Source organism: Anguilla anguilla, chromosome 3 (genome assembly GCF_013347855.1).
Source record: "Anguilla anguilla isolate fAngAng1 chromosome 3, fAngAng1.pri, whole genome shotgun sequence".
Lineage (NCBI taxonomy): Eukaryota > Metazoa > Chordata > Actinopteri > Anguilliformes > Anguillidae > Anguilla > Anguilla anguilla.
Genome location: NC_049203.1, coordinates 51,083,869 through 51,110,474, shown reverse-complemented (window position 1 = coordinate 51,110,474; position 26,606 = coordinate 51,083,869). Strand labels below are relative to the sequence as shown.

The following is a 26,606-nucleotide window of genomic DNA, read 5'->3' as shown; positions in this document are numbered from 1 at the left end:
CACTGATCATTGGATGCACTGTAATTATCACTTGATTGACGAAGTCTAATCTTGCATAATATATGACAACACAAAAAACCTACGCAATCCCCGTTGTTTTCCATGTCAAATGCGAAAAGATTTTAGAATAATACAAGTCTTTATTGGTTACATAATTCAAAGCGTAAATACACATTCTCTTAAAAGTCAAGAGTTATAAAGAAAAAAACATGCAGAGAACAAGTCAAGCAAAGCTTCAGCATCTGCCAACTTTCCCAAAACAACAAGAAAATAAAATGTGATGAAACCTTCCAACGCGTTTTTCATGAGAAGATGCCGGTTTACTAATGTGGGTGTAACTTGAACACTCAGTTGTCTACGCTCATAACCGATTTAATGCGTGGCTGAGATATACAAGATACCTGACAAATAGTGTATTATCAGGAAAATATTACAAATTACACCCACACTAGTTTGTCCTTCCAGTCATCAGAGCACACAAAAAACTGGTGGCGAAGCTTTTTCAAACCATTTTGTTTTCAATGATGAAACATTGTTTAACATTAATTGCTTTATATTGAGAAAAGGTGGAACTTCTGTGTTTCATGAAGACTATTTCCCTTATTGTCTGCTTAATCAATGACTACGAATTTATATTTGTGCAAATGTTTATCTATAGAGGTATAGTACATCTTCAATGCACCACATTTAAATGTTCCTGAGTGAATTTGTATTGTGAGCTGCTGATTCATTTAACATGGGAGAAGCAGTGCATTTTCTCTTCGCGTGCTGGGCTCCAATGGACGTGTACATTGCACGTCTTCATATGTCATTGTTTACTTTACCCTTACTTAAACATGAAGTTTAAAAAGAGATGTAATTGTTAAACATGATGACCTGGGGAATCATGGGAGGTCCAGAAAGCAAGGGATGTTAACTGTAAGCTAAATCATTAGGTTGCATGAATTAAGAACTTATGTTACAACAAAATGCTTGTGTGTGTTTGGATGTTAGTGTCCAGGCCATTAGCAATAATGCAAGTACTTACAAAATAAGCATAAATTGGATATTAATGACAACATATAGACAAAACACGTACTGTATGTAACACAGTATGGCACACTTAGCAGCGCATTGTTGCTTGTCCATCAAAACCAGTAAAATGTGGTTAACATTTAGTGTGGTTATCATTAATGCAGCAGAGGACAAACAGCTTCTAATTAAAAAATGGACAACTAAGCATACTCCTACATGCCAGACATGATTAGCTTAGTTAGAAGCAACCTTCCTGAAAAGGAAAAGAGGTAATTCCAAATGAAGAAAACATTGAAATTTTAGGATTAGATATAATACAGCAGGACCCCTCAATCCCTCCATACAATCTGGCTGCTTCTCTTGGTCTTCAAAAAAACTATGAAGAACTGGATTTGGGACAAGGACATTGAAAAGAAGCATCAGAAGGCAAAATTTTATTCCATGTGGTGGTCACATTTTTATTGAAAATAATTACAAAACCATAAATCAAACTTACAGAGGCCGATATTGTCCATCTAGTAATGCAGAGGGGGGATGCTTTTGGCTCTGTAGGCATACAGCCTGAGAGCCCCGACCCACAAACTCCTTAGAACACTGACCAATGACAAATTCCAACTTATTGCTTTAAACACTCAGATCTTGCACTTAGTCCTAATTCTACTCATACACTGAGAAACAGCTTCAGTGCTTGCCTGTGTCAATTTTGTAGCATCCATAAGGACACGTGTATAAAGCTAATCATATAGTAAACTTGCCTTCACATGTGGACTGGACACACATTGGCCTACATGAACCTGTACACAAAAACAAATCAAATACTAAACCTGCCCTCACTTGTAGACGTGCACACTTTGAACTACATGGCCAGTGAGTAGGAGGGAGGGGGTGAACCTTCACAGACATGTACTTGTACCTACTGAGAAGGAACGCATAAAAACCTGCTTAAATTCTCAACGCATGTGTTGAGTGATTTATAAAAAATATAAATCTCCCAGCATCTTTATCAAAAAAATAAAAAAAAAAATCAGCTGACCAGACCTGTAGAGAAAAAACAGATGTCAAACATGCTTTAAATTGATTTAATAAAAAGAATACTTTTCTGTGACTTTCCTCAAAATATCAAAATAACTAAGTAAAGACACAATTACTTGCCAATTATTTTACGACCATTAAATAGTTACGCCACAGCCACACTGGCTGAACTATAATTTACTGTATTGTCATTATTATTGCCCATTCCGTGCTTGTAACAGGGACATGGCCCAACATGCTACAATAATTTGAAGCCTGACAAAAACAAACAGTAAAAAAATACATTACTCTTGCAAAAAACATGAACACTTCAGTAAAATAAACAAAATGTATGTTATGGGCAAAGACCCACCAAGGAAAGACTATAAAGACTTACCCAGATAATCGTCCATAAGAGACCCAATAGCAAACTGTACAAATAAAACAAGAGGGAGAAATCAAGGAGAGTGAGATTAGCACTGAAAAAGGTTTTATACATGAGATGACAACTCCAAAAGGCACAAACACTCAAAGGCATTGACAGAAGGTCATTTGATCAAAATGGTGTAGCATGATCCAAGGAGAGCAATCTAAATAGCCATAGCCAGCACTCTGATAAATCAGCAAGCCTGGGGCTGCCTGACTGTTGGTTTTGGTACAGAATGCACTCACAATGTCATTCTTGTCTACTCGGGTTCCCACGATCTTCAAGCGGATTTCATCATCCTGCTGGATTACAATGTCCTACAGGGAGAAACCACATTATCAAAATATAAATAGGCCACTGACTGCACAAAATCAAATGGTCTTAGAACACAAGTGACATCTCCATGACACATTCTTTAAACATTGTCCTTTTACAACAAAGATCAACAGGTCCAGTCTAAGACCCCACTGACTTTCACAATACTTAAAACTATTCTACAAATTAGCACTTCACTATTTCAAAATCATGTGAAGAAAAGAAGGTTACCACAGTACCCAGGTTCCTTTGGCTGGTTTCTAGTTTCTGGCTTACCTCATCAAGCGTCTTATAGCAAGGAGGATTGGAGTTTGGGTCAAACTCCATTTCTGATGGAATGGACTGCAAGCAGACAAATAAATATAACGAGACACAGCAAGTTAAAAATCATAGATGATATGTTTTAAAGCTTCAAAATGTAAATCAAAAATGAAATTAAATCCCCATGGTTCATCAAAAAGTGTCATGTTTAGAAAATTAGATAGTAGACATACACTGCAAAGGTACTGTAGTTTTCTCCGTTTGATATACCAAATCACTTTCCGAAGAGCTTCTGGCTTATGTATTACTTCTGAATCAAAAAATAAGAACAAAATAATTAAAATAGGAAGGATAACTTACATGGCGGGAAATGAAACAAGACATAGGACCAATTTCTGTGAAGAGTCCAACCTAGGCAAAACAGAAGGTAAAGGAACACATATAATTCCCATTTATCACTGTCTTAAGAGAGATGCTTTTATCACTGCTGTGCCACTTGCTATCCCATAACTACAACCCTAGATCTTGCATCTTTTACAATACATGCTATGAGGTACTGAATATATAACACTGTGCTCCGTATGCTTTTGGACCCCCGATAAAGGCTGTGCAAGGCAGCAACGCGTAGGTCCAGCACGTTTTATTTTTCCCATGGCGCGCAGGCAGGACTGCCACCATGGGCTATGCGTAGCAAATTGTGGTCACTCACTCATGGACATTTAGTCGGACGCATGCGCAGGTGGTGCTTCGTTTAGTAGGACGCATGCGCAGGTGGTGCCAGCTAAAATGTGTCTGCGGAAGTGAGTTGCGCTGTGGGTCTGGAAGGTTCCGTGCTTGTTTTCATGCCACGTTTCAATTAAGGCCTTGGATTCCTACTTGTTTGCCACTTGTGCTTTTTCATAATTTTGACAGGCAAACTAATACATGATACCTGCTATGATGTAGTTGTGTTAAAATGCCTTACGTTTCACTTTGGACAACTATCTGTAAAATGACTGTTTGCCAATGAAATATTATGGAGCCCCAATGTGAAACGTGCTATCACATCCATGATTAAGAAGCTGATAATCTACTTGGCAGAAAGAATACTTTCATTTGTAAAAAGAAAAATAAGAGAAAAATGTCATTAATTTATGTCCTGTGTCAGCCAGTATGGTCACTGTTGAAAAATAACCATTTTAGATTCCAGTTTTCAGTCCATTATGCTAAACTGGTAAGTGGTATTTCAGAACGAATGAGTGAGACTTCATCTTTACCTTGTTAACTTGAGTGACCACAGCATCCACAACTTCCCCTTTGAATGGGCGGAAGACGATGGCCTTGTACTTGACAGGATAAAGGACGAACCCCCTGCCTGGCTGGATGACCCCTGCCCCTATGTTGTCAATGGTTGTCACGGCAATGACAAAGCCATACCTGAAACACACATTGCGGCCAATACACTGTCTATGTTTCTGAAACAATTGCACTCAGCAAACTGTATATTTCAAAGCACTTTCTTCACATTGTCTTTTTCCTATGCAGAACATTAAGAAAACTGATTTGTCCATGTGATTCTCCCATATAATCACTTACTTTCCTGTGCACGTTCCCTCCACCTCTGTGAAAAGCTTCTGTTTAACGGTGTTCAGCAGGTTGGGGCCAAAATAGCGTGGGTGGAGCAAGATCTCATGCTCCAAAGAAATCTGTGAATGAATGAGGTAATGATCACCATATCTAATGATGAGAGACTGATGATTCATTAACCCAAATTGGGTGGAACAATTATTGTGTCATTGGTTCACTAATTTGAACCAATCGTCGTTTTTTCATTTGGAGGCCAGTGCCTTCTAATTGGATCAAACAAGGTATTGACTGATAGCACATGCTAGCTCTAGCCATGTGGGTTATGAAACCTCACTCACCCATTATTAGCCATATTCAGAAATGCACACTCAGCAACAAGCACATTTTGAGTCAATGAGTTACTACATATGAAACCCATCTAACATGTTTTTAAACCAATGTATAACGTAAAACGGTCCAGAAGGGGAACTTCTTCAATGGCTGTATACCAAAAAAAGTGTGCCAACTGAACCTTTACATGGAACATTGCAGTCTTGGAATATTACCACCTTCATTACCAAGCTCATTTAACAAGTATACATAACTATTTGAGATAAGCTGAATATGTTTATCAATAGCTTATTAAGACTGTGAAACTTCAAAATACAGCTCAAATGCACACCTAGCAAGGAGGACATAGAAAAAAGTGTGGCCACAAAATTTTATCCATGCTTCCAGCTTTGCAAAATACTGACTACAATTACTGCATCAATCAACATGTGTCAAGCGCACAGGCCTGTAATAGTCTCTCTGCAAAAAATAATCTCTGGGGGGAAAGATGATGATAAAAATGGTGCATAAATACATAGCTATCCAGATTCAAAATTGATCCAATTGGATCCACCCACTCAACTTCAATAATTCCAAATATTTTAGCCTGGATCTCAGCAGAGTGGATTCATTCATAATGGTATTCTTATTGCGAAAATATGTTGCTCCTCCGTTACCGGCTATGCTTTGGATAATGGTCTAATGAGCATAGTTCGAAAAACGTAAACATTCGAAGAAATTATTTAGTCTACCTAACAACACATATAGCTACGTGTTACCCCGTTACATTCACATCTAACTAGCAACGCTGTAATACAAAGCAATTGATAAACTGTGACTGTTACAATCACATGGCTAAATACGGTAGCTTGCTTTGCTAGCGGGCTAGCTAATTCTCGCGGATGAATCGGTTGTTGATTACGGAACTGGAAATCTTTGCTGTGGTACAGGATAATACTTTGCTATCTTCGCTCGTTGTTATAATAACTTACGTGATAAAACATATCTTCTTGTTTCCACGATTTAAATGAATGGGCACGCAATTTCCATTCGACGTTTCAGATGTTTTTCAGGTAGCTCCGCCTCTAATGCAGGAAGAGAGAGAGGACTTCCTGTATTTTTAGCGTGATTCAATCTCTGGATTCAATACAGTTCAGTGGGTTGATTGCTACTGGCTGGAGAAGTCAGTGGGAGGGTTTCGTCATATCCCTAAGCTACAGTTTGTAGTCCTAAAACACGAAAGTGAGTTCGCATTTTTCAGCCATGGGTTCCTTCCACTGACTTTAGCCGCGTTTCCACCGCAGGAACTTTACCCCGGAACTAGGAACCTTTTGAGGAACTCAGTGCGTTTCCACCGCAGGAACTAGGGTCTAAATTTAGTTCCGGGGGCTTTATTTTACCCCCCCAAAAGTTCCTTCTCGGGGGGTAGTACTTTCCAAAAGTACCGGAACCTTTGGGGTGGGGCGCAAGCGCTGAAAATATCTGATTGGTCGACTACTTGCAGTGTTATTTGTTTTATTTCAAACGCCATGTTTAAAAATCTGCAGCCGCAAACCGATTTATTTTCATAATAACTTCAAATCAAACTTGTATGTTATGCGGCGCAGTAGCCTAGTTTTGGTTATAGCCTGCCAACGTCTTGGAATTATAACATGTGCTCTTCTGTTCTTTTCTTGCTTTAGTATTCGTTTTATAAAATGATAAGCATTCGTGCTGGGACAGCATATTACGTACCAAAACATTTAAACGGATTAATTCGGTTGCTGAATATTTTCTTCCGGATTTTCTTTGTTAGCCCGTTGTAATTGACTCAAAACGTTTGATACAGTTATGTGAGGTGTGCGGTAGTTCTGCGTAATTCACATTGGTGATACAGTAAAAGCAAACTGGAAATCACCTTCCGCACTTTTTGTGAGGGTAAAATAACAGGTTAATTCTAGTAATCATCCCTTTAGCTTTTTCAGACTGCCGTAATTTTAATCTGCCATTCTCCAATTCCACAAAAAGACCAGGAAGACTATGGACTAATTTATGGTGCATGATTCGCATCTGGAGGGCACACTTCGCTGCTCGGCTAGCAGTAACTTCGAAGGAAAGCAAACGGTGGCTGTACCACTGCTAATTAAAATTTTCACGCAAGTCTGAGTTTTCGTTCTATTCTTGTCATTTTGCGATTAGCCTATATGGAATTGACGACGAGAAAGTAATCAAACAGCAAATTGTTTACAACGTGTGCATGTTTTCTGCTGTTGTTGCCAGTTATATTGGAAATGTGAATGCATTCTGTCGCCTCGGATGTCAAGACATGAAAGTGAATGTTCGCATAAAAACATAATGAATGTGTTTGAGAGGATATATAAAACAGTTACAATCTGACTATTGCCCTGTTATATCCTATTTGTTGCATAACAACGGTCCAAGTTCAACTACCAACGACAGTTTTGCTTGACAACGGTAAAATATGCCCAAACGGCTGCAGAAGAATATTTCAATTCCAGGTGATTAAATCGATAAAAAAATACGTCATTACTGTAACACTCTCTTGCGCATAACCGTACCTCAGCATGCGAACCAAAACCAAAGACCTTCGAATCTTTTGTCAAAACAGTAGAACTGTTCTGTGATTAAAACCGAATACGTACGCTATTTCCATGCGTAGTGTCGTAACTGTCCACGGTGCCTTTTTGTTCTGCATACCTCACAGCCCCGAGTTGGGCGCCGTGTTATTTTTAAACGTGTTATGCTCCCTGCTACGGACCCCAGAACTAATGGTAGGGACCGTTCGATTGGAGAAACCACACGAAGCATTCAGCAATCGACGCAATTTCTCTGACAAAAGTCATTGTTTCAAAGCAAATCAAAATCGAACACTTGAAACATTGCCATCTGCTGGTCAATTACTGGTGAAAATGTATTTTCGAATATGCGTTACGCAGTTTTTGTCACAGGGATTAAGTGAAAGTAAGCATCTATTAGATAAATTTGGGATCAATTCAGAGAAGCCAATCACTTACGATAATAAGACGAGTAAAACATGTCATGGTTTGGTGCACCTGTCTTGTTTTTGCATTTCATTTTTGCATTGCATTTGATATGCACCGTTTTTTCAACCATAACCTTTTTTTCTTTGAATATTCAGAAATGTACACTTTTTTGCATTCATAATTATCCAAAATATCCATGTGAACATAATAAATAAGTTGGCTAAAACTCACATTTGAACTTAATCTTATAATTAAACATGCAATGTTACCTGAATTTTAAAATGTACTTATACACTAGGTGAGCCAACTATACCTGCAATCGTAAATTAACATAAATATTAAAAATATACTGATGTACCCCTTAGTGCATTGTAATAGACTGGGTTTTTGTACATTAATGCAGCTGTGCCCACAATGTTGAGCTCCCATGGTACAATTAGTAGAGGTAGTCTATGCTTCCATGTTGTGGTTCCTCAACACTGAAATGGTTTAATTAAAAATACCAGATGTTGAGGGTAAGGTATGTAAGGTGTTGAGTTGTTGGGAAGGGCTCGGGGATCAGTGCACTTGCCTACTACTAAGTACTCAAGTTCCATGCAATTGTATACTCAATAGTAGGCAGGTGTGCTGATATGCCCTTGATTAGGAAAGTTGCTGCTGGAAGAAGGGTTGGTGGGCCAATTGAGGACACTCTTCTCTCTGGACCAAACAGAACTACAATGCTCCAGCACAGTGGTCAGGCACTGTGCTGTAGAGAGCTCTCACCTTCTGATGAAATATTAAACCAAGGTCCTGACTCACTGTGGTCATTAACGATCCCATGACAAAAGAGTAGGGGGGTGTTAACCCTGGTGTCCTGGCTAAATTCCCACAAAACTGAGCTACAGCTGGTCAACCAAACCACCACCTGATTCTGATTGGCTACATAATCCATTGCATTCCTACCCACTTTGACTATCTAGGTTGTCTCTATAGAACAGAACCAAGTTTTCAGTTGACCTAACCGATTAAAAAGATTTTACAAATAAAACATCTGAGTTTATTTCGTTCAGAAAGGTTAAAATTCTTCTGTACTATATAGAGTGATTTCTCTACCTGTACAAAATTATTTTTGAGCAGGGTGTCCTACTGATACCAGCGGTTTCTTTTGGAGGAGCCCTGCAAACTATACAATTTCAGACCAGCCTTGTATAAACACCTTATACATATAACATGTCAGAACAGAGTATGCATATGAGCAATAGGATACATTTAGAAAGGTTTATACAAAGCTTCCCTGTATGCAGTTAAACATTGAGGAAACATTTGAATGGAAGTCTACTAAATAACTGAATAGAACTAGTGTGGGCTTATAAATGGAGACCAACAGTAGCTTAATGCAGTATATTGATGCAGCTATTGGCAATGTATAGGTCTCTTATTCTAAGTTGAGTGAAACCATAACAGAATCATTGCTCTCACACCACTTACTATTATTTGTATACCCACACATAGTGGCTTTTGTAAACTAAAAAATGTTTCACAGCAGGTGTGTCTAAGCAAATTTAGTTATACTACACTTCAAAGGCCTTTTTTGAAACAAATCAGCAAACAGCATTCCTGTATGTATGGCAGTGATACCAAAATCTAGTATGTCTTGATAAAATTTTCTGAAATAATACTTATAATCAGAACTATATAGCTATACAAACGTAAATTTATAAAACGAATGTCGGAAGATAAATTAATTTTTAAAAGCAAGTATAATTCCTAAATTCAGAGAGTATTAATATGCTAGAAGGCATCAAACAGTTTTAAAGTTGTACGACAAAACTCGTAATATGTAAATTAGGTCATGGTGAACTGATGGTACCTTATGGGAAAGCCCTCAAATGCATTTAATTGATTTGGAAATTACAATTTTGCCTACGGGTTGATCCAAGTATTTCCTACCAATGTTATTCCCAATTAAGCAAATTGATTAAAACAGTGCTCAATGTGTTCAATGTGCAGTAGAAAAAACACAATACCATTCAAACACTGCCCAGCCCCACTGTCAGCAACTGCCAACACTCACCGTTCCAGACTGCCAGATAGTCGCCACTAATTTATTAACATGAACACTGACTGATTGACCATCTCGGCCATTAAAACCCACATCTTGAGCTGGAAAGAGGATGGGTTCCCCCTCTAGTCTGGCTCCTCCCAAGGTTCCTTCCCATCTGTCCCACCCAGAGTTTTTATTTGCCACTATTGCCCTAGGATCTAGTGGGGGTTTAGGCCAGGGTCTATTGTAAAGCATATTGTGATAAATGTTTGTAAAATGCACTATACAAATACATTTTAATTCATTTCAACAAAAGGATCCATGGACAATGAAAAAATGAAAATATAATAGGAAATTACTAGAAAAATCATTTAATATCCTGACAATGTCATGATAACAGGAATGCAAAAAAAGAAATTATGTACAATCTCAGCTGAAATGAACGAATGAATGAATGAATGAAAAACAACAAGAAATACTGTGTTGAACTGAAACAGCATATGATAGCAAAAGATACCCCAGAACAGAAGTAAAATCAACAAATTCTGACAACACAGAACACATATAATTAAAACCACCTGGGTGCCATGAGTTTATGGTGCGCAAGCACACAAGCTGAGCCAGCATGCATTTAGCTATGCTCAAGTATACCTGAGATAAATGGAACCCTGCTCTAGAAAGCATTTAACATCTATGAATAATAGAAAGCCAACTGTATGTCCATTATCTGTACTGCGATATGTACACGTGTTTATCTATCTGTGTTTACCACACCGATTAACATGTTCAGATGAGAGCACTTGGGCATATCCGGATTTCCAGTCCCTCTGGAAAACCTCTTGTAGCTGGCTCTGTACAGTTTTTTGGCCTTTGCCCACCTCGACTCCCGTCTGATTCACCACCAGACCCACGCCAGCAGTCTGGGTGAAGTAATTTTCAGACCAGTTTGATGTTCCTGTGGGTTAAGGAAAAGAGGTGGGGTACAAGATGATTAGCATAGTACAAATGTGAATCAGCTAATAGGTTGTAAATGAGCAAGTCTATAAGTATTTGTAGTTTTCAACTTGCCTTCAGCATACTCATCAACATACTCATGGAGAAATAATAAGAATGGTATTAATCAGAAATCATGTAGAAGGACCCATGACAATTATAGATCAGAGAGGGGAAGAGCAACAAGTGATGCAATGCAAAGCATTCCAAGCAGGTGAAATGAATGTCATAAATTACCTATGTAGGCAACTCTGTCCGTCACCATGTACTTTGCGTGGTTGACTCTTGCAAAGGGGATCTTCAGCTGCTCTGCTGTGGAGCTCACCTCAAACACTTTCTGTACAAAACAATTGACAACATTTCTCGCATGCATACTACATATTTTGAAGAAGGCCTACAATCTATTTCAACCTATTCACAGTACATTCTAGGTACTGTGCAAGATAAACAACAGTTTTTTTGGATTAAAAACAGGCTTATGTCACCAGCCAGAGCAACCAAATAACAAAGCCCAGAGGGATGACTAATGTGGTAAAACTCAATCATACAGAAGAATGAAGAGAACATCTAGCAGGAGTGTGAGAAGATGACGCACCACTTGTATGTTGCAGTTTAGGGGGTGTTGGTTGAGGGCGAGGAGAGACTCGAGGAAGATGAACATGGAGCCAGAGGAATGTGGCCAGCAGCTGACCAGCAGGTTCACCTCCACCCCCCTGGCACATGCTGCTTCTCTTAAGGCTGAATCAATCGGAGGCCAGAACCTATGGGATCAGCCATGGGCACAAGGGGAATGAATCATATTTCATAGATGACTGAAAACAGTCAGTAATACAGGTCAGACCTAAAGACTGAAGACATAATAAGGGTAAAATACATGAAGCACGCTCCCATGTCTAACCACAACACAGAAAGGTCTCAAAAACATCCATCCAAATCAAGTTCCTCATTTGTACACACACAGAAAAATCTGACAGTGACCTGGGTGGCTTTATAAACTCTGAAAAGGGCAGGTAGTCCATGACTGAGATGAAGATGAATTTCTGGGCATCGGAGATGACGGACAGGATGGCAGCCAGATCACCTGTGCGTCCATGCCCGGACAACTGGGGAGGAGCGCTCTAGCGACAGAGAAATCAGTTACAGGTTCATGGTTGCAATGCTGCACACAGATGCGCAAATGTAGAAGCTCCCAACAGTCAAACCAAAACAGTGGCTAGCAGTGACCAAAAAAAATCTGAGACATTTACATAGTCACACAGATGTAGCAGATGGGGGAAAAAAATCAACAGGATGAACAAGTGATTAATTTAACCACAGTGTTACTCACAGACAGGTAGACCCGCGCAGGGACACCATTGAGATTCAAGTGTAGGGGACGCTCTGAGCTGGAGAGGGCGGAGTAGCGACTGGGCCAGTAAAGAGGCAGGGAACTCCCTTCTGGAGAGCCCAAGTACCAGTACACCCCAAATACCCGTGACACATCCTGTGCCAAGCAGCTGCAGTTTCCCACAGACACTCCCACCTCCTTCACCTGGAGAAGTAGGGCACACGGAGGGGGGAAGGCAGAAGACTCAAGTCAATGTTAAAGTAAAGCTCAAGAAAATAACCAAGATTTTCAAGCCTGTGAGCTACTCGATAGGCTGAGCAGAATGGCATGAGAGAAAAGACCTGTGAGAGGGAACGCCAGTCCATGTTAGCGCTTCCAACATAAACGTGCTTATTGTCCACCACCCACAGTTTGGTGTGAACGATGCCTCCAGTAACAGACTTGAGATCCACGTTCCGAATCTCTGCACCTGAAGGACACATAGAGGAAGAGGGGACACAGAGCAAGAGGGACTGGAGTGCAGTGCTGGCACGGGAAAAATCTGACTATCCTCTGCATATATCTGATTCCCACATACATTTCTGCTTCCTTGTACTTTTTGTAAAAACAATTCAGCATTATGAAATACATTTGTTTTCAAGAAAAATTTGTAATCATTTCATAATAAGCTACTGTACATTTCAAAGTACAGGAAAATTGCTATCGTTGAGAAGGTAGCATGATTGAGTAATTGCTCATCATCATGGCAAAGCAGTGCTTGCCAATTACAAGCAGTATAGCTAACAGACAATACCCTCTATAATGAATTTGAACTATAATCCTACTGATAAAATGGCTTCCATTTCAATTATATATTACACAAAATATGATCATAACAATGTCAAAACCTTTTCCCATTCCTTTGGTGTACGTTAGATGGCAGCAAATTTTCAGTGCCGTTACAATACATAAACTATAGCGGCAGTAGCTTCCATGCCAGTACCTGTTGTGTTTAACTGGATGGTATCCTGGGGGCTGGTCTGAGGGTCGTTGACAGCGATCTTGAGTTCAACCCCTCGAGACTGCAGCTTCATTAACTGGTCAAACACCTGCTCACCCTGCAACAAACACAAATGTGCACAGATATCCAAGATGCCATCAGATACAAGTGTCATTAGCATGAGTAAGCAAAGGAGTCCAAACAAAGTATCAAAGGTATAGACCATTCAACTCTGCAATTTAAATGGACAGTTGAATGTTCTTGCAAACTGAAAAGTTAAATTTACTAATAAAGAGCCAACGCTTCAGCATACTGTCAAAGGCACAGAGGCACCAAGAAGTTGCCTTTATTAGTAAATGTAATTACGAAATTAACACTAGTGTGACCTCAACTTAACTGTCTTAAATGAGACAACTGAACACAAAAGCAAATGACAAATATACAGTAATCAGCCTGTAACATGTGAAAACTAAAAAAATAAAGAGACATGCTAGCAGGTTCTTTTTGTGCTCCCTCACCTGCAGGTCGCTCTTATCTGTCAGTCCCTGGTCCGAGGCCCTGAGGGTGAAGTAGAAGGCTGCGATGCTGACGGTGCTGTTGGCTTGGCTCAGCAGCTGGATCCAGGCCTGCGAGATGGAGGGCAAAACCGTGGAGCCATCTCTGAACACGAGCCCCTCGGGGAGACTTTCCACCAGAGCAAAGCTGGCCATAGAGAGGGGGTAGAAGCAGACGGTGATGATCAAGAATCATTTAAAGTAGGAGATGCTACAGCTGATATTAAACTCCTGATGACCTGTTCATAAGAGCGCGCGCTGAGCAGGGGGCTCCCTTGCTGCGAGCAGCTCTGCTCTCACCTGCAGTCTGAACTGCAGGGCTCCTGTGCCCCCCAGAGGCCCTGCAGCCAGCCCAGCTCCAGCTGAACCAGCAGGTCAGACACGGACGCAGGGGTGCCATAGCGCCACAGGTGTAGCCCACCACCAATCAGGAGGAGCACGATGGAGAGGAAGAAGAAAAGGGGACAGCACTGCCAGCAGCTCTACAAAGACAAAGAATTATGGGGAAGGGGGCTATTAGTCACGAGGGTGCAAATGTACAACATGTTCACAATACGTTGTCACAAACTACATCCTGAAATTTTAACATTTTTAAGGGCATTAATAACATGGAGCACAGATGGTACTATAAGTCTAGTTTGGTGACAGAAGGAAGCATATGGGGTATGAAGCTAAGTTGAAGCTAAATTTTGAATTGGTGTTAGGAAGGATTTTATACACACAAAGTAATGGCATGAAATAGCTTGCCAGGTCATGCAGCAGAGGTCCTTAGCAGCAGTGTGTTTAACACCAGGTTTGACTCAAATAGCTGGAAAAAATGAAGAGCCTAGACAGGCTGGGTGGCCTATTCTTATCATCAAACATTGTTATTTTCTTAAATACAACAGCTTAAAAACAAACTTCTGCATAAAAACTGACAATAAATGAAGAAAAAGGTATTGTGGTGATACAGTGGACTTTCTTTTTTTAAAACGTGTTTACATATTTTTCATTCTATAAGGGTTATAAATATAAACCAAAATTTAAACATTGCAGTCATAAATCAGGAAAAAGGAAGAGACAATGGGAAGATTCTCTATTGAGTCAGTAAGGCATTTGAATAATGAATGTTGAGGAAGAAATGAGCCAAACTACAGACCCAAAGAAGTTGCAGCAGGACATACGAAGAGAACTGTTCTCACCAGAAGCCAAGGTGGGCTATGCTGTGGAAGCCATGTGAAAGCACACAGCATGAAAGGAGAGAGCAGTGACAGAGTGAAGAGCTGGAGCAAAGGACAGGGAAATGAAAAAGATCATTTTGAGACAGTGAGATAAACACGCAGTCATGAGAGGGATGAGACCTTGGTTGACGCTTGGGATTTTTTCACACTCCGGCTTGCAGGCTTATATGAGCGACCTTCGGGTTCCCTAACTTCCAGCTTTGAGACTTGGCTTCTCCTTGACCGATTCACAGGGGTTATTTCCTGTCTGGTGGACTTGGGCCATTTGTTTCCTACGCTGGCCTTGTATTGACAGCCCAAGCCTGCTTCTCCCAGTGCAAAGTCGGCACCTGGATCCACACACTCTTCCACCTCTGCCTTCTCTTTAGCGGATTGTGACTCCGCTCCATTCATGCTTGGGCTGGGCTCATTTTCTTTGAACTCGGGCTCAGACTCAGACCCCTCATTAATGGACTGTGAGTCCGCTCCATTCACGCTTGGGCTGGGCACCTTTTTGTTGAACTCGGGCTCTGACTCAGACCCCTCGTTGCTCTCTCCCGTTTCCTCACCCTCCTCCAGGGGCTCAATCTTCTCCTCCCCAGCCAGCTCCTCTTCCTCCTCCTCTTCTTCCTCTAATGCTTCAGATTTCTGCCCACTATCCCCAGCTTTTATCTGCTCTTCAGGAAGAGGTGGGGTGCTGGAGTCAGTCCCCACCTCTTCTTCAGCCACAAACCCTGCCTCCTCTGTCTCAGCCTGCTCGTCTTTATAGGGGGGACCCTTGCTCACAGCTTCAGTTTGAACCGTGACTTCTTGGGCAGCTCCTGAAAGCAGGCATGGGATGTGGGGTCCTGTCTCTGCCCGGATTGGCAATCGAGCAGAGATGACTAGTGGATCCAGTTGCTGGGAGTCAGCTGCTCCAGTGGGAGTTAGACTGGGGGACTGGCTCCTTTTATGAGACAGGATGGGACTGTCCAATGAGGCAGCAGTTATGTGCGGCATGGCATCGTTGCTGCCAGTGGGTAGACGTACTAAGGGAAGAGGCAGGGCCGTCTCCCTGCGCCCTGGTCCTGGCACTTTAGATGAGCCACTGCCACTACTCTTTGCCTTGGGCTGGACCGGAAGGCTGGAGGACTCCTCCCTGGCTGGGGGCTGTGCAACTGGCTCCACAGCTTGTCCAGTGGGACGCTTTCGGGCTGATGAACTTTGAAAGGTGGGGATTCGAGAGGTGGCATGCCTGCCAGCTTTGCGGGTGTCTTTTTCTCCATCCTCTTTTTCTACATCCCCAAAACCCACCTCATCAAACTTCAGTCGGTTCAAGACCACAGTATAATATCCAGGACTCTACAATTAGCAAAAAAAAATAAGTAAAATAAATAAAAACTTTTTTAACACCTGCTGTTGACAGTGGATAACAATGAGCTAAGGGTGATAATTTCTAGACACAATGCGCGTGTTCAGTTTGTGGCTTATTAACTTCACGAAAAAAAAAAAACATCTAAACCAGCTTAACCACGTTTAAAAGCAGGTTTCACCAACCTTTGTACACTGAAACCTTCCTGTATGTAAAACCTGATCATAAATCAGTCTCAAATCACATTCTCCATCAAGACTACTTTCATTTGTTAAAATTTTTATGGAGCATTTTCATTTCATTAGCATTTAATTCTGCCCTGTGCGCCACTCTGAAGGCCAACTAAATAAGCAGGCCTATTATCTGCAGATGGACCGAAATAAAGATATCCAATCTGAAAAAATAACAAGGCCCGCCAACGTGGAGCATTGCTAAAGAAGTGAAAGATACATTGCTGCCATCAATGCTTTCAAAATAATTGCATATTAAATTATTCATAAATTCCCTCAGGTGTTAGATGTTTATCATACATACACCAATTTTACTGAAGCACTGATAGTCAGGCCTAAGTCCTAATTCACACACAAAAAATAATACCAGCGTACATGGGCCCAAGGTTCTCTTGCTGTTAAATGTGGTGCTTATTATACAGTTACATTCTGCATTTTCTAAGTGGGCACGGATTGTTTACAAATGAACTACTAGCCCATATGTATTCATGTACACTGGAAATAAATGTTATGTCAGCAACTTAGAACAAATGATGGGCTGCATGTCACCCTGAAAAAGTATATGAATGCAATCCAAATGGTATAGACATGCATGCATTTACTGATTTTTTTACTGATCCAGAATTAATACAGGCACTACATCTTACGTTTTTGTCTTCAACAGTGGAATATGCTCTCGTTCAAAACTTAAGTACTTTGAGTCAGAGTACATAGTCAGTGCCCTGCCTATGAATCTAGCTTCCAGCCCCTTAAGACACGGATATATGGCAACAATAGTAATGTTATACAAGGAAGATTGTACCATCATCCCGCTTTGATCCAGCTGTTCTCCGGCAAGGGACCCCTCCGTTGACACTGGGTGGGATTTACTTGAGATATTGGAAGTTTCGGCTACGGCGACAGTTTCACTCAACTCCTCACCCCCCTCTGGCTGCTCCTCCCGGGTATCCGTATCCATCTCCTCTGTATCCTTGAACACATTTGACATATTTCTACGCATTCCTTGTGTTCAGCTGAACCAAGGAATGAGCACAAAAGGTACAATTTAAGATAAAATTGACTGTTTTAGCATTAGAGGGAAATCAAGTTATTCAACTCCGACTTTGCTACTGCAGCTTCTGCTTTGATACATTTTTCAAGACGATAACCATAGCATCTTAACCTAGCTAACGTCAATTTACAACTAGTTTTACTAATCTAAATTATTTAACGCCAACTACTAAGTGTTAGCTGGCTAACAAGCCAAAGTGTGGAATACCACCAGTTATTCTAATTAATTTAACGTTAGCTAGCGAATAAATGGGCTTAAGAAATATGCTGAAGAAAGCATAAAAGAAAAAAAATCAACCAGTGAGTTAGCCATCGAATTAACTATTACGTTATAATAAGTAACGTTAAGTTAACTTTTTAAGCAAGCTAGCTAGATGTTAGTTCCGGTAAAGTGAACCGCCTGAAAGCGAGCGAACGTTCGCACCATTAATATAATTTTGTTGAGGGATTATCAGCAAGTACCCCATATTTTATTTATTTATTTTTAAATAGACTTACTGTCTGAGGACACAAAAAGGAAACCAACCCAACACAACACACAACTGGCTAGTTATCACAATCTACGCCACTTAAGTCGCTGTCCAGTTTAGTTAGCTACCTCTGCTGCTACTGCTATAGCCGAAAGCGTCTCGGCGACGTGGCTATGAGAACCCAATGAAAAAGCAAAGCGGAAAAAACTACTACTGTAGGCTGAAGTTTAAAATACCTACCTCTGGGACTGGGTTGATATTTCTCAAACGAGATGACCGCCGAAGCGGAGTGGCCATTCGATCCAATCGCCTCCGACCCATTGCGACAGAAAACCAGAAACCAACCTACCACAATACCTAAACTATTAGTACGACCTTGCTAACGTTAGCTATATAACTTATAGCTAAAAAGGAGCTAAAATAGCAAGCTTTAATTTGAATACAGATGGCTGGCCAGCTACAAACCAATTCAGTGGTTTCATTCGATATCCTAACTCAAACGATACTTTCAGAGTGTGCAGTTGATTGTATTTTAACTAATGCAGTCAAAGTGGATAAACACGGAGGTAAATATCCCAAACAAAATGCATCAAATTGAACTGGCCGCGGTTTCCTGTTCTGACAGACAATTGGCGGTTTACAGGATTCTCTTCCATGCTCGCGAATAGATTGAAAACAGCCAGCAGCGCTCCCTAGTGGTGGCCCGCGGGTGCACTGGGCATTTGTTCAGCAGATTTCAGTCTTTAGCAGGAAAGTGCGCGACAGCAAAATAGTAGACTTAAAGGCACCGCACTTTAAACATAAACGGCAATTGCCAAGGCCGCCATCAAGAACTCCACTTAATATGCGAAGAAGCGAATGCCTCATAATCGTCCTCGCATGAAGGATCAAGTAGGCCTCATATAGCCACATGCTTAAAATGGAATTCCACGGTAACTGTGCACATAAATTGATGATAAACTGTCGACATTATGGATATAGTTTGACATTCAAAGTTTAATGTTGAAAATATTTAAGGGAATATTTGTAGTCTGCTTTTACCCTAATGGCCTGGGAAAGTGCTCCTTGATGTTTCACAATAAGTTATATTTTTGAAACGGAATCAGATATTGATTAGCCTAGGTAGGCCAACTACTTGCTGTACTGATTAACCAGTTCATCGTACTTACATTTAGTTTAAGTATCGTAATCATTATTGTTGAGTCCACTTGTTAATTTATCCATTCAAATTTTACACACTATCATACTTCTAGTATAAAAAATAAGAATTTTCATAATGTGGAATAAGCTTTCTAGCACAAATTTAGGGCTGGTTTCCCAGACATGAAGTAAGCCAATTCTATAGACTAAAAGAAAAATTCAAAGAATGTCCATTGAAAAAGGTTTTTAGTCGAGGACTAGACTAGACTTTAGTACACACTGATTTCTTCTCCTTGGTAGAAATATTTATGCACGTCGGTTTATGTTGCATAATGTGATAATATAAGCAAGTACACAAGTCAATATTTTTTTTCTAGTCCCTATGGTTCATACAATGTGACACGGAGAGCCTGCAGTGAAAGCCTGAACTTTGCTTGGCTTGTTGTTTACGGAATAATGTTTTGCGCACGCGCAGTTCTGTCAAACCTGTCAGTGGATGAAGGACTTTGGAATTCAGAAAGCTCATCTCCGCTGTCTGCGTATCTTCAACACATAATCCTCTTGGTGAAGTTGCGAGAGTATGTAACAACAGTAAAGTTAATCGCGAACTGCACCAGGAAGGCAGTGGCCCAAGCGGTTTGAGTACAAAAGCTATTAACAAGACAGATAAACTTTAAGGTAAGATTGTTCGCGTTGGTTCGCTAGCTAGATCCACAAAACGATTCTTGATCAGCATCGCGTTGTGCTTTGTTAGCGAACAAACAAGTTAAGAGAAATCACTTTTGACTATTTGTTAACGTAGCTTTTGAGCTATCGATAGATCTAAGTTACATTTCTTTTCAGTCGATAACAAGCCAGTACTATAGACATGTCAGCGAATGTATATTGAAGGATGTATACTGGCTTGGACATATCATTGCATGTGATTAATTTACGATCATTTAAATTAATTATTTGAATAATTAACTATCAGTACATTTACAGTCGAACGATTACTGTGCTAACCTAGCTAACGTATCGTCAGTTAGCGAACTATTGAATTCGACTAGCTACATGACTACGTAACGAGTTTTTTTTTTTTTTTTTTTTTTTCGTGGTAGGGTTAGTCTATAGCTAGTTTACTATTCATGCTAATGCGACGGATTGAACGGATACTGTGCTATCCAAGCTATTGTAAATTAGATAGCAAACTTGAATTACGTAACGAGTTATTGTGGTAATGTTAGATGAGCTTGCCATGCTTAACCTGGATAGAAATATCAGATAAAATTGTTAGCTAACGTATTTGGTTCTGACTTTGAAGATGTAGCCTATTTAACGATAACTAACGTACCCATACAGGCAAAATCAGCTCGCACATTACCGTCACCCTGCTGCTTGCTAAGATGCTACTTAAGAATTTAAATCTGAAGTTAGCTAGTTATTAATCATTTTACACAGCAAGCATTAGACTACGTGACTGAAAATGTAACGTGGTACTTAGCAAGCTAAGCGACGAAATCAAGAGGGGTAACGTTAGTGCTAGCTTTTGTTCTTTTTTAAGGTAATTCCTCACTATAAATTAATTTGAGTTTATTTTAAACTGAACTTTTCCCCTTTTTTTTCAGAGAATGACACATACAATTATGTGTCAAAGGAATTATGTTACAGAAAAGAGCTCCAAAGATGACTGAATATTGTGACATTACGATCCCTTTCTGAACTTCACACATGGCCGGACAGCAAAACGTTACGCTTGCTGAATTCTACTGGATACAATAACAGTTTTATGTATTCTAAAAGTACTGTGAAACAAAGTCAGACACTGAAAAGGACCACTCCTGACCAAAAGAAATTGGACACTTTGAAAGCTGTGAAATAGAAAGGGCAGGGGCACCATCATTCTGTGAAGGTGTTTTTGTTCGTGTACAAGTTAACCTCCAGTGGCATTTAAAATTATTTATGCATTGTTTGTTCATCAGATTCATTGTAAAACACTGCCATTCTTCCTTTTTTTTACACTTCAAGACCCCTCCCCCAGTAAACATTCTTGCACAGGTGTACATCTGAGAACAGACTGTAAAAATCTGAGAGTGCAGTGGAAGCTGCATCGCGCTTGCATGCATTTACACCTCTCACACAACCCACACAATCCTTTTATCTCCTCTCCTGATACTTGCATTAATTTCATTTTTGTCTTTTTCTATTTTTTTATTGATGTTGTCTTCACCTTTAATATACTGTAACTTGCTTACTTTCCTATCGCTAAACTATTGAATTTGCCCCAGCCGCACTACTGGCGAATTGTCAATAGCTACTATTCTCACCCGGCCTAAATGGACATCCCAGCAGCTCTCCCTTTGCCCGCCAACACTACCATACCCTCACCCTCTCCCCTCCATCCAGCCATCGCCCCATCTGTGAAGCAGGGGGTCACCATCCTGTATACCTGCCTGTACGGCTGCCTCTTCCTGGTGGTGTATGTTCAGCTGTGGCTCCTGCTGGTGTACAGGCACAAGCGCTGGAGCTACCAGAGCGTTTTCCTCTTCCTGTGTCTGTTCTGGGCCGCTCTTCGCACCACACTCTTCTCTTTCTACTTTCACGATGCCCTGGGGGCCAACCACCTGCCCATGCTGGCCTACTGGCTCCTCTACTGCTTCCCGGTGTGCCTGCAGTTCTTCACCCTCAGCCTCATCAACCTTTACTTCACCCAGGTAAGAGCCAGGCTGGATGGCGACTCAGCAGAGTACAGGGCTGTCGTTGTTTAGTTTGTTTAGTGGTTCATTTTTTTCTGGTAAGACAGCAGATTGTGTATTTAAGTATTGATTCAGTCACGTTTACACTCAGCCACTCAAGTGGGCTTTATCTGTGTGTACTAGTATATGCTTGAACTATACTGGAGAGCCAAGTCAAGTGTCATATATTCAGGAGTAGCTAAATTGTAATTAACTGATACAGTTGAGATGAGGTACTACAAGGAAACGGACCAGAAAGCAGAAGAGAGAATGACGAGAACAGGGAATGGGATTGACAAATGGGAACACCATGAGCAAAGAGAGTTTGGGAGTTGCGGTTACATGCAGAGCTACATTGATTTCTTTGACCATTTTGAGTCCCAGATGTCATATCATGGAAGCCTGTTAATTATACTGGATTTAAGTAAACCTGAAGTCATTATAAAGCCTACTTACTTACCCAGTTTTAATTGGTGGATTGAAACATTTTCTAGTATTATATGTTCAAGAATACTTTGGTTAAAGTGAATTTTGTTTCCAAGGTCATATTCATTTTCAAATTACAATGCATTATGTATCATAATACTCTTTTAAATTTAATATATCAGTTAAATTGACATAGTAATACCCAAAACTGTTAAAATATCTCTATTTCCTCGAGGGATTTTTAAACCAAAGTAGGATGGAAAATGACAGAAAACACATGATACTGCCTGAGCCTGTTATTCCTTTTTATGTATAGCTATGGCTGATTGTTTTGTGCTTGCATGGATTTTCCCTCTTCCTGATTCAGATCTGAATCAGAGACTAGAGTAAGGGAAAAGAGAACTGTGAAGTATGTTTACTGTACATTGAGTCTGGTCTGTGTTCCTTCCTGTGTTTTTCCTCTATATCATTCTTCATGCAGGTGTTGTTCAAAGTGAGGGGAAAATTCAACTCAGAGCCAAGCAAAGGACTGTGAGTACACACACACAAACACTGGTAACTGCCATATTTACAGCCCACTAAACTAAACTGGAACATTTTGTCATGTTGCTGTCTCTTTCTAATTCCAAAGTACATTGTTTCCTTGACAGATACAGGCATGTAAATACATATACAAAGTCATTGTTTCAATTGATGAAGTCCTTTTTTTAAAAATTTCATTTGTTAAAATTCATATTTTATTCCAGTGGCAGTCTGCATTTGCCTTTGTAATAGTAGAGTATATGTAGTGTCTTTTGAATTTATGCAGATATATCATGGCATTGGGAATTGTTTTTGAGTGGATGGGTGTTTTGATTACTTAATCATGGTTTTCGCCTCCAATTGCTGGCAAATTCAGTTCCTGAATTCATTCCTTTTTTTTCAGGTGTGTGGCTCGCTGTGCGTACGCTGTGATGAGTGCCGTGTTCCTCTGTGTGAACATGGCATGCGCATTTTTGAGGCAGAGAGGGGGAGGAGGAGATCAGGCCTGGAGACTCGTTCTGATCCGAGTGCTGGTCAACGACCTGCTCTTTATCATTGAAGCTGTGGCCCTGGCCTCTTCGCTCCTACTCCTCACCCGGCTCGCACCCTCCACCGGCCCATACCTGCACAGCAAGGTAAATGCCCCTTGGGCAGACATGCTGAAGAAGCATAGGCGAATCAAGAATCATACTACTTCATGTTACAGTATTACCTGTTAGCAGTACAGAGATAAGGACTCCATTTTATTTAAATATAATGAATACACACAAAACTCTTAAACATTTACCATATTGGGCATTCCTGTCGGCTGGAATTTCCCTGAAAATAGTCAGACTACTATTCCTTTGAGAAACCGCAATTTTCTCAGCCTTGAGAAATTATAGATCTGTACTTTGTGAATGTGCAATCCAAACCTTCAAGCTAATAAGTGTAATTCCTGCTCATCTCAAACAAAGGACAGAATGGAAAATGGGTCCCTAGAGTGAAAGATAATTAGTCTAGTATTAAGGGGAGTAACAATATCCAATAAAGGCAAATGTTGGCTGTAGTCACATGTCCTCTGGCCATCCTTAGATGTAGATCAGCTACAGCCTGAGTGTTGACTAATCCAACTAAAATACCATAGTTGTAAAATTTCTGGGCTGCTGACACTTTCTGTTTTTCCTTCAGGGTACGACAGTGTGCCGAACTGCAGTGCTTGGGGCAGGTGTAATTCTGCTGTTCTCCAGTAGGGCGTGCTACAACCTCTTTGTCCTGGTTCTCTCCCAGAGCCACAGGGTGGAGTCCTTTGATTATGACTGGTACAACATCTCTGATCAGGTATACATCTCCACTGAGGGGGAACACAGATGTGAACCTAAAAATCACATAGACTGTATGTCGAGTAGAGCATGGAAGCCATTTTTCGGTGAATTCATGAGATGGCGGTTGGTGCCATGTAAATCCTTTGTGTCCTCCTGCCCTCAGGCTGACCTGCGTAGTGAACTGGGTGACAGGGGCTACTTGGCGTTTGGAGTCATTCTCTTTGTGTGGGAGCTGCTACCCACCAGCCTACTCATTCTCATCTTCAGAGTCCGACGGCCCCCTCAGGAAACGGTCAGCATGTCTCCTTATTTTCACCTGTATTCTTCCTCCTTCCCTTTTTTTCACTCCCTTACCTTAGTACCTGCTTGTTTCTATTCCAGGCTTCCTCTGGGTATTAGGCATGATTTTCTCTCCGTCTGTCTTCCTGTCTCCTTCCTCAGGGCTGCAGCTGCAATGCAGTGATAAACAGTCGCAGTCATCGCTCTTACTTCTTTGACGATCCCCGGGGGATGGACAGTGACCTGGGTATCACCTGGGCCCAGAGCGCAAACCCACACAACAGGTGAGAATCGTCCTCTCTTGCTCCGGGCCTATATTGCCATGAGGTGGCACATTGATGTGTATTTGTGTTTTTCTGCATTTTCATCATTACTTATTCATTTATGTTGCATAAGATCCTGAAGCCAGCTTGATTTCATCTGTGAAAAGAACATCCTTCATTATCAATTTATTTAGTATTGTTGTAGTTAAGAGTAATGCTATATGTGAAGAAGTGTATAAATCCTTGGATTTCATAATATGGTCTGTGATTGTTTTAGTTCACCTGGTGTAGGTACTGTATTTAAGTACACCATTCATGATTATGACTTGGTAACGCTTTTTTTTTTCTCAGCTGGTTCGGTCCCGGTGAAACTGAACCCCTTCTCTTCACAAGGAATACTGACACAGCCAATCAGCACCACACCCTCTACTCAACCCCCCAGAATTGACCAACCAAAGGGTGGTAGCCCACAATATGACCACTATTTATTCTTCATTCCATGGAGGGGACAAATAGGAGTTTGCACCCTGCCTCTCGAGGTGACCACTGAAAGACACTGTTTGCACTCCACCTTAAATGCCGACTTGTACACAATCTCCGTCAGTGGAGATGCCTGTTTTCAACAGCAGCATTATGTGACCTCCATAGATTCTATATGAATCAGTTTGGGTGTATGGGACATGTGGGCATATGATGTACAGGGCAGCCAAGAGAACTGCCCAAAAAGTGACTGCCCAGTGATGTTCCTCATGCTTGACTAGACTTATTTTTGACAGTGTCTTTTAGAAACAAAGAATCCATTTTTACAGGTTCAAAAGCGATTCAGTTTATGTAAATATTGTTGAGCCAAAAGTTCTAGAGGCAGTACTTTTGTAAGGTTTTTGTCTTCTAAATGCTGACAAGCTGGTTAAACCATTTAACTCCACGCCTGCAACAGCTGCCAATTTAACGGCCCGACAAAGGTGATTTCACTGGCAAAAAATAGTCTTTACCTTTTAGTTAGGCTCCTTCGTGAAGTCAGATAAACGTAAGCTTTGTTTATTTCATCTCACATGTTCCTGACCTAATCTTCTCACTGAAATTGTGGACCAAAAACTGGGCTTTTAAAATAAAAATGGCTGAACTGTTCTCCCACCTTCTTGTGGGACAAAGACCAAAAACCAGCAAAACATTACATGCAATTGTATGCTTTAACCTTAACTAAAAACGCAATAACATGCCACAAAGATGTACCGCAGTTTTGTTTTGAATTGAGAGTTCATGGTTTCTAAGTATTTGAGACATTAACACATTTTAATGAAAATGTTGGAATGTTGGTGTTTTTTTCCCCATGAAACTTTCTCAAATGAAAAAAGGAATTCTTGAAATATTGAGAAAAGTGATAACCAATAATGGAATTCCAGCAGTTCACTGTGAGCCAATTACTGTGTGTATCATTTTGACAGTGTGGATCAAAAATGCATTGAGTGGTCTCAATGGTTTTCTAATGACAATATTGGTTTCTGGTGTTTTTACATAGGGCTGAGAATCCGAAGTATGTTTTGTAATAGTTTTGCAAAAGTCAGTGTCTTGTCAGTCTATTAAAACAGTAAGTGTGATCAATGTTTTTCTAACCTTTTAAATATATATAATTTATATATAATACCTGTAAAATACATTGAAATATTTAAATAAAACTTGTAAATAAATCTTGGACCTTTAAAAATGTTTTTAACATTCTTGTATGTGGCTGTGTATGGTGTACATTCTGCACATTTCCCATCCATTTTCCTTTTTCATCCACTTGCACTTAAAAATGTGTTTGCAGTGACAGACAACTGTGACTCAAGTACAAAGCTACAAGTACAGTTTCCCCAAGTGATGTGCCACATGACTAGGATACTGCTTTTTTG

At 40.5% G+C, this 26,606-nt stretch overlaps 3 protein-coding genes across 7 annotated transcripts; 1 reads left to right on the top strand and 2 right to left on the bottom strand.

The window, feature by feature from the left end:
• Positions 1-1,433: 1,433 nt before the first annotated feature.
• Positions 1,434-6,183, bottom strand: polr2g (RNA polymerase II subunit G). The gene is made up of 8 exons (XM_035407778.1): positions 5,896-6,183; positions 4,604-4,713; positions 4,285-4,444; positions 3,389-3,439; positions 3,044-3,109; positions 2,698-2,769; positions 2,423-2,456; positions 1,434-2,052 (listed from the first exon to the last, which is right to left on the bottom strand). Exons 1-8 carry the CDS (start codon positions 5,905-5,907, stop codon positions 2,039-2,041), a joined length of 519 nt encoding a protein of 172 aa, XP_035263669.1. The 5' UTR covers positions 5,908-6,183; the 3' UTR covers positions 1,434-2,038.
• Positions 6,184-10,264: 4,081 nt separating this feature from the next.
• Positions 10,265-19,820, bottom strand: pld7 (phospholipase D family, member 7). Of its 5 annotated transcripts, none has more exons than XM_035409220.1 (12): positions 19,693-19,820; positions 17,349-17,516; positions 15,107-16,306; positions 14,067-14,248; positions 13,731-13,914; positions 13,216-13,330; positions 12,575-12,702; positions 12,234-12,437; positions 11,885-12,024; positions 11,502-11,667; positions 11,144-11,243; positions 10,265-10,868 (listed from the first exon to the last, which is right to left on the bottom strand). In XM_035409220.1, exons 2-12 carry the CDS (start codon positions 17,502-17,504, stop codon positions 10,669-10,671), a joined length of 2,775 nt encoding a protein of 924 aa, XP_035265111.1. In that variant the 5' UTR covers positions 17,505-17,516; positions 19,693-19,820; the 3' UTR covers positions 10,265-10,668. The 5 variants fall into 5 exon arrangements, with proteins under 5 accessions (XP_035265111.1, XP_035265108.1, XP_035265107.1 ...); XM_035409217.1 differs by lacking the exon at positions 19,693-19,820 and adding an exon at positions 18,307-19,594 and having other exon boundaries at positions 17,349-17,559; XM_035409216.1 differs by lacking the exon at positions 19,693-19,820 and adding an exon at positions 18,307-19,593.
• On the top strand, positions 19,746-26,406 carry gpr137 (G protein-coupled receptor 137). Its single transcript, XM_035409221.1, has 8 exons — positions 19,746-19,884; positions 20,814-21,899; positions 22,828-22,877; positions 23,272-23,503; positions 24,039-24,188; positions 24,336-24,464; positions 24,614-24,735; positions 25,066-26,406. The coding sequence occupies exons 2-8, from the start codon at positions 21,522-21,524 to the stop codon at positions 25,160-25,162; spliced, it is 1,158 nt and encodes a 385-aa protein (XP_035265112.1). The 5' UTR covers positions 19,746-19,884; positions 20,814-21,521; the 3' UTR covers positions 25,163-26,406.
• The last annotated feature ends 200 nt before the right edge of the window (positions 26,407-26,606 follow it).

Bases quoted from the DNA above. Each gene is read 5' to 3' on its own strand.
- polr2g (XM_035407778.1), bottom strand. The intron at 3,440-4,284 runs GTAAAGATGAAG...TGTTTTGCCTAG, and splicing joins TGGTCACTCAAGTTAACAAG to GTTGGACTCTTCACAGAAAT. The intron at 2,770-3,043 runs GTAAGCCAGAAA...TTCTCCCTGTAG, and splicing joins GCTATAAGACGCTTGATGAG to GACATTGTAATCCAGCAGGA.
- pld7 (XM_035409216.1), bottom strand. From the start codon at position 18,387: ATGGGTCGGAGGCGATTGGATCGAATGGCCACTCCGCTTCGGCGGTCA. The intron at 12,703-13,215 runs GTACTGGCATGG...TGTGTCCTTCAG, and splicing joins CATCCAGTTAAACACAACAG to GTGCAGAGATTCGGAACGTG. The intron at 12,025-12,233 runs GTGAGTAACACT...CTCTGTCGCTAG, and splicing joins CTGCGCGGGTCTACCTGTCT to AGCGCTCCTCCCCAGTTGTC.
- gpr137 (XM_035409221.1), top strand. From the start codon at position 21,522: ATGGACATCCCAGCAGCTCTCCCTTTGCCCGCCAACACTACCATACCC. The intron at 22,878-23,271 runs GTGAGTACACAC...CTTTTTTTTCAG, and splicing joins TCAGAGCCAAGCAAAGGACT to GTGTGTGGCTCGCTGTGCGT. The intron at 24,465-24,613 runs GTCAGCATGTCT...CTCCTTCCTCAG, and splicing joins GACGGCCCCCTCAGGAAACG to GGCTGCAGCTGCAATGCAGT.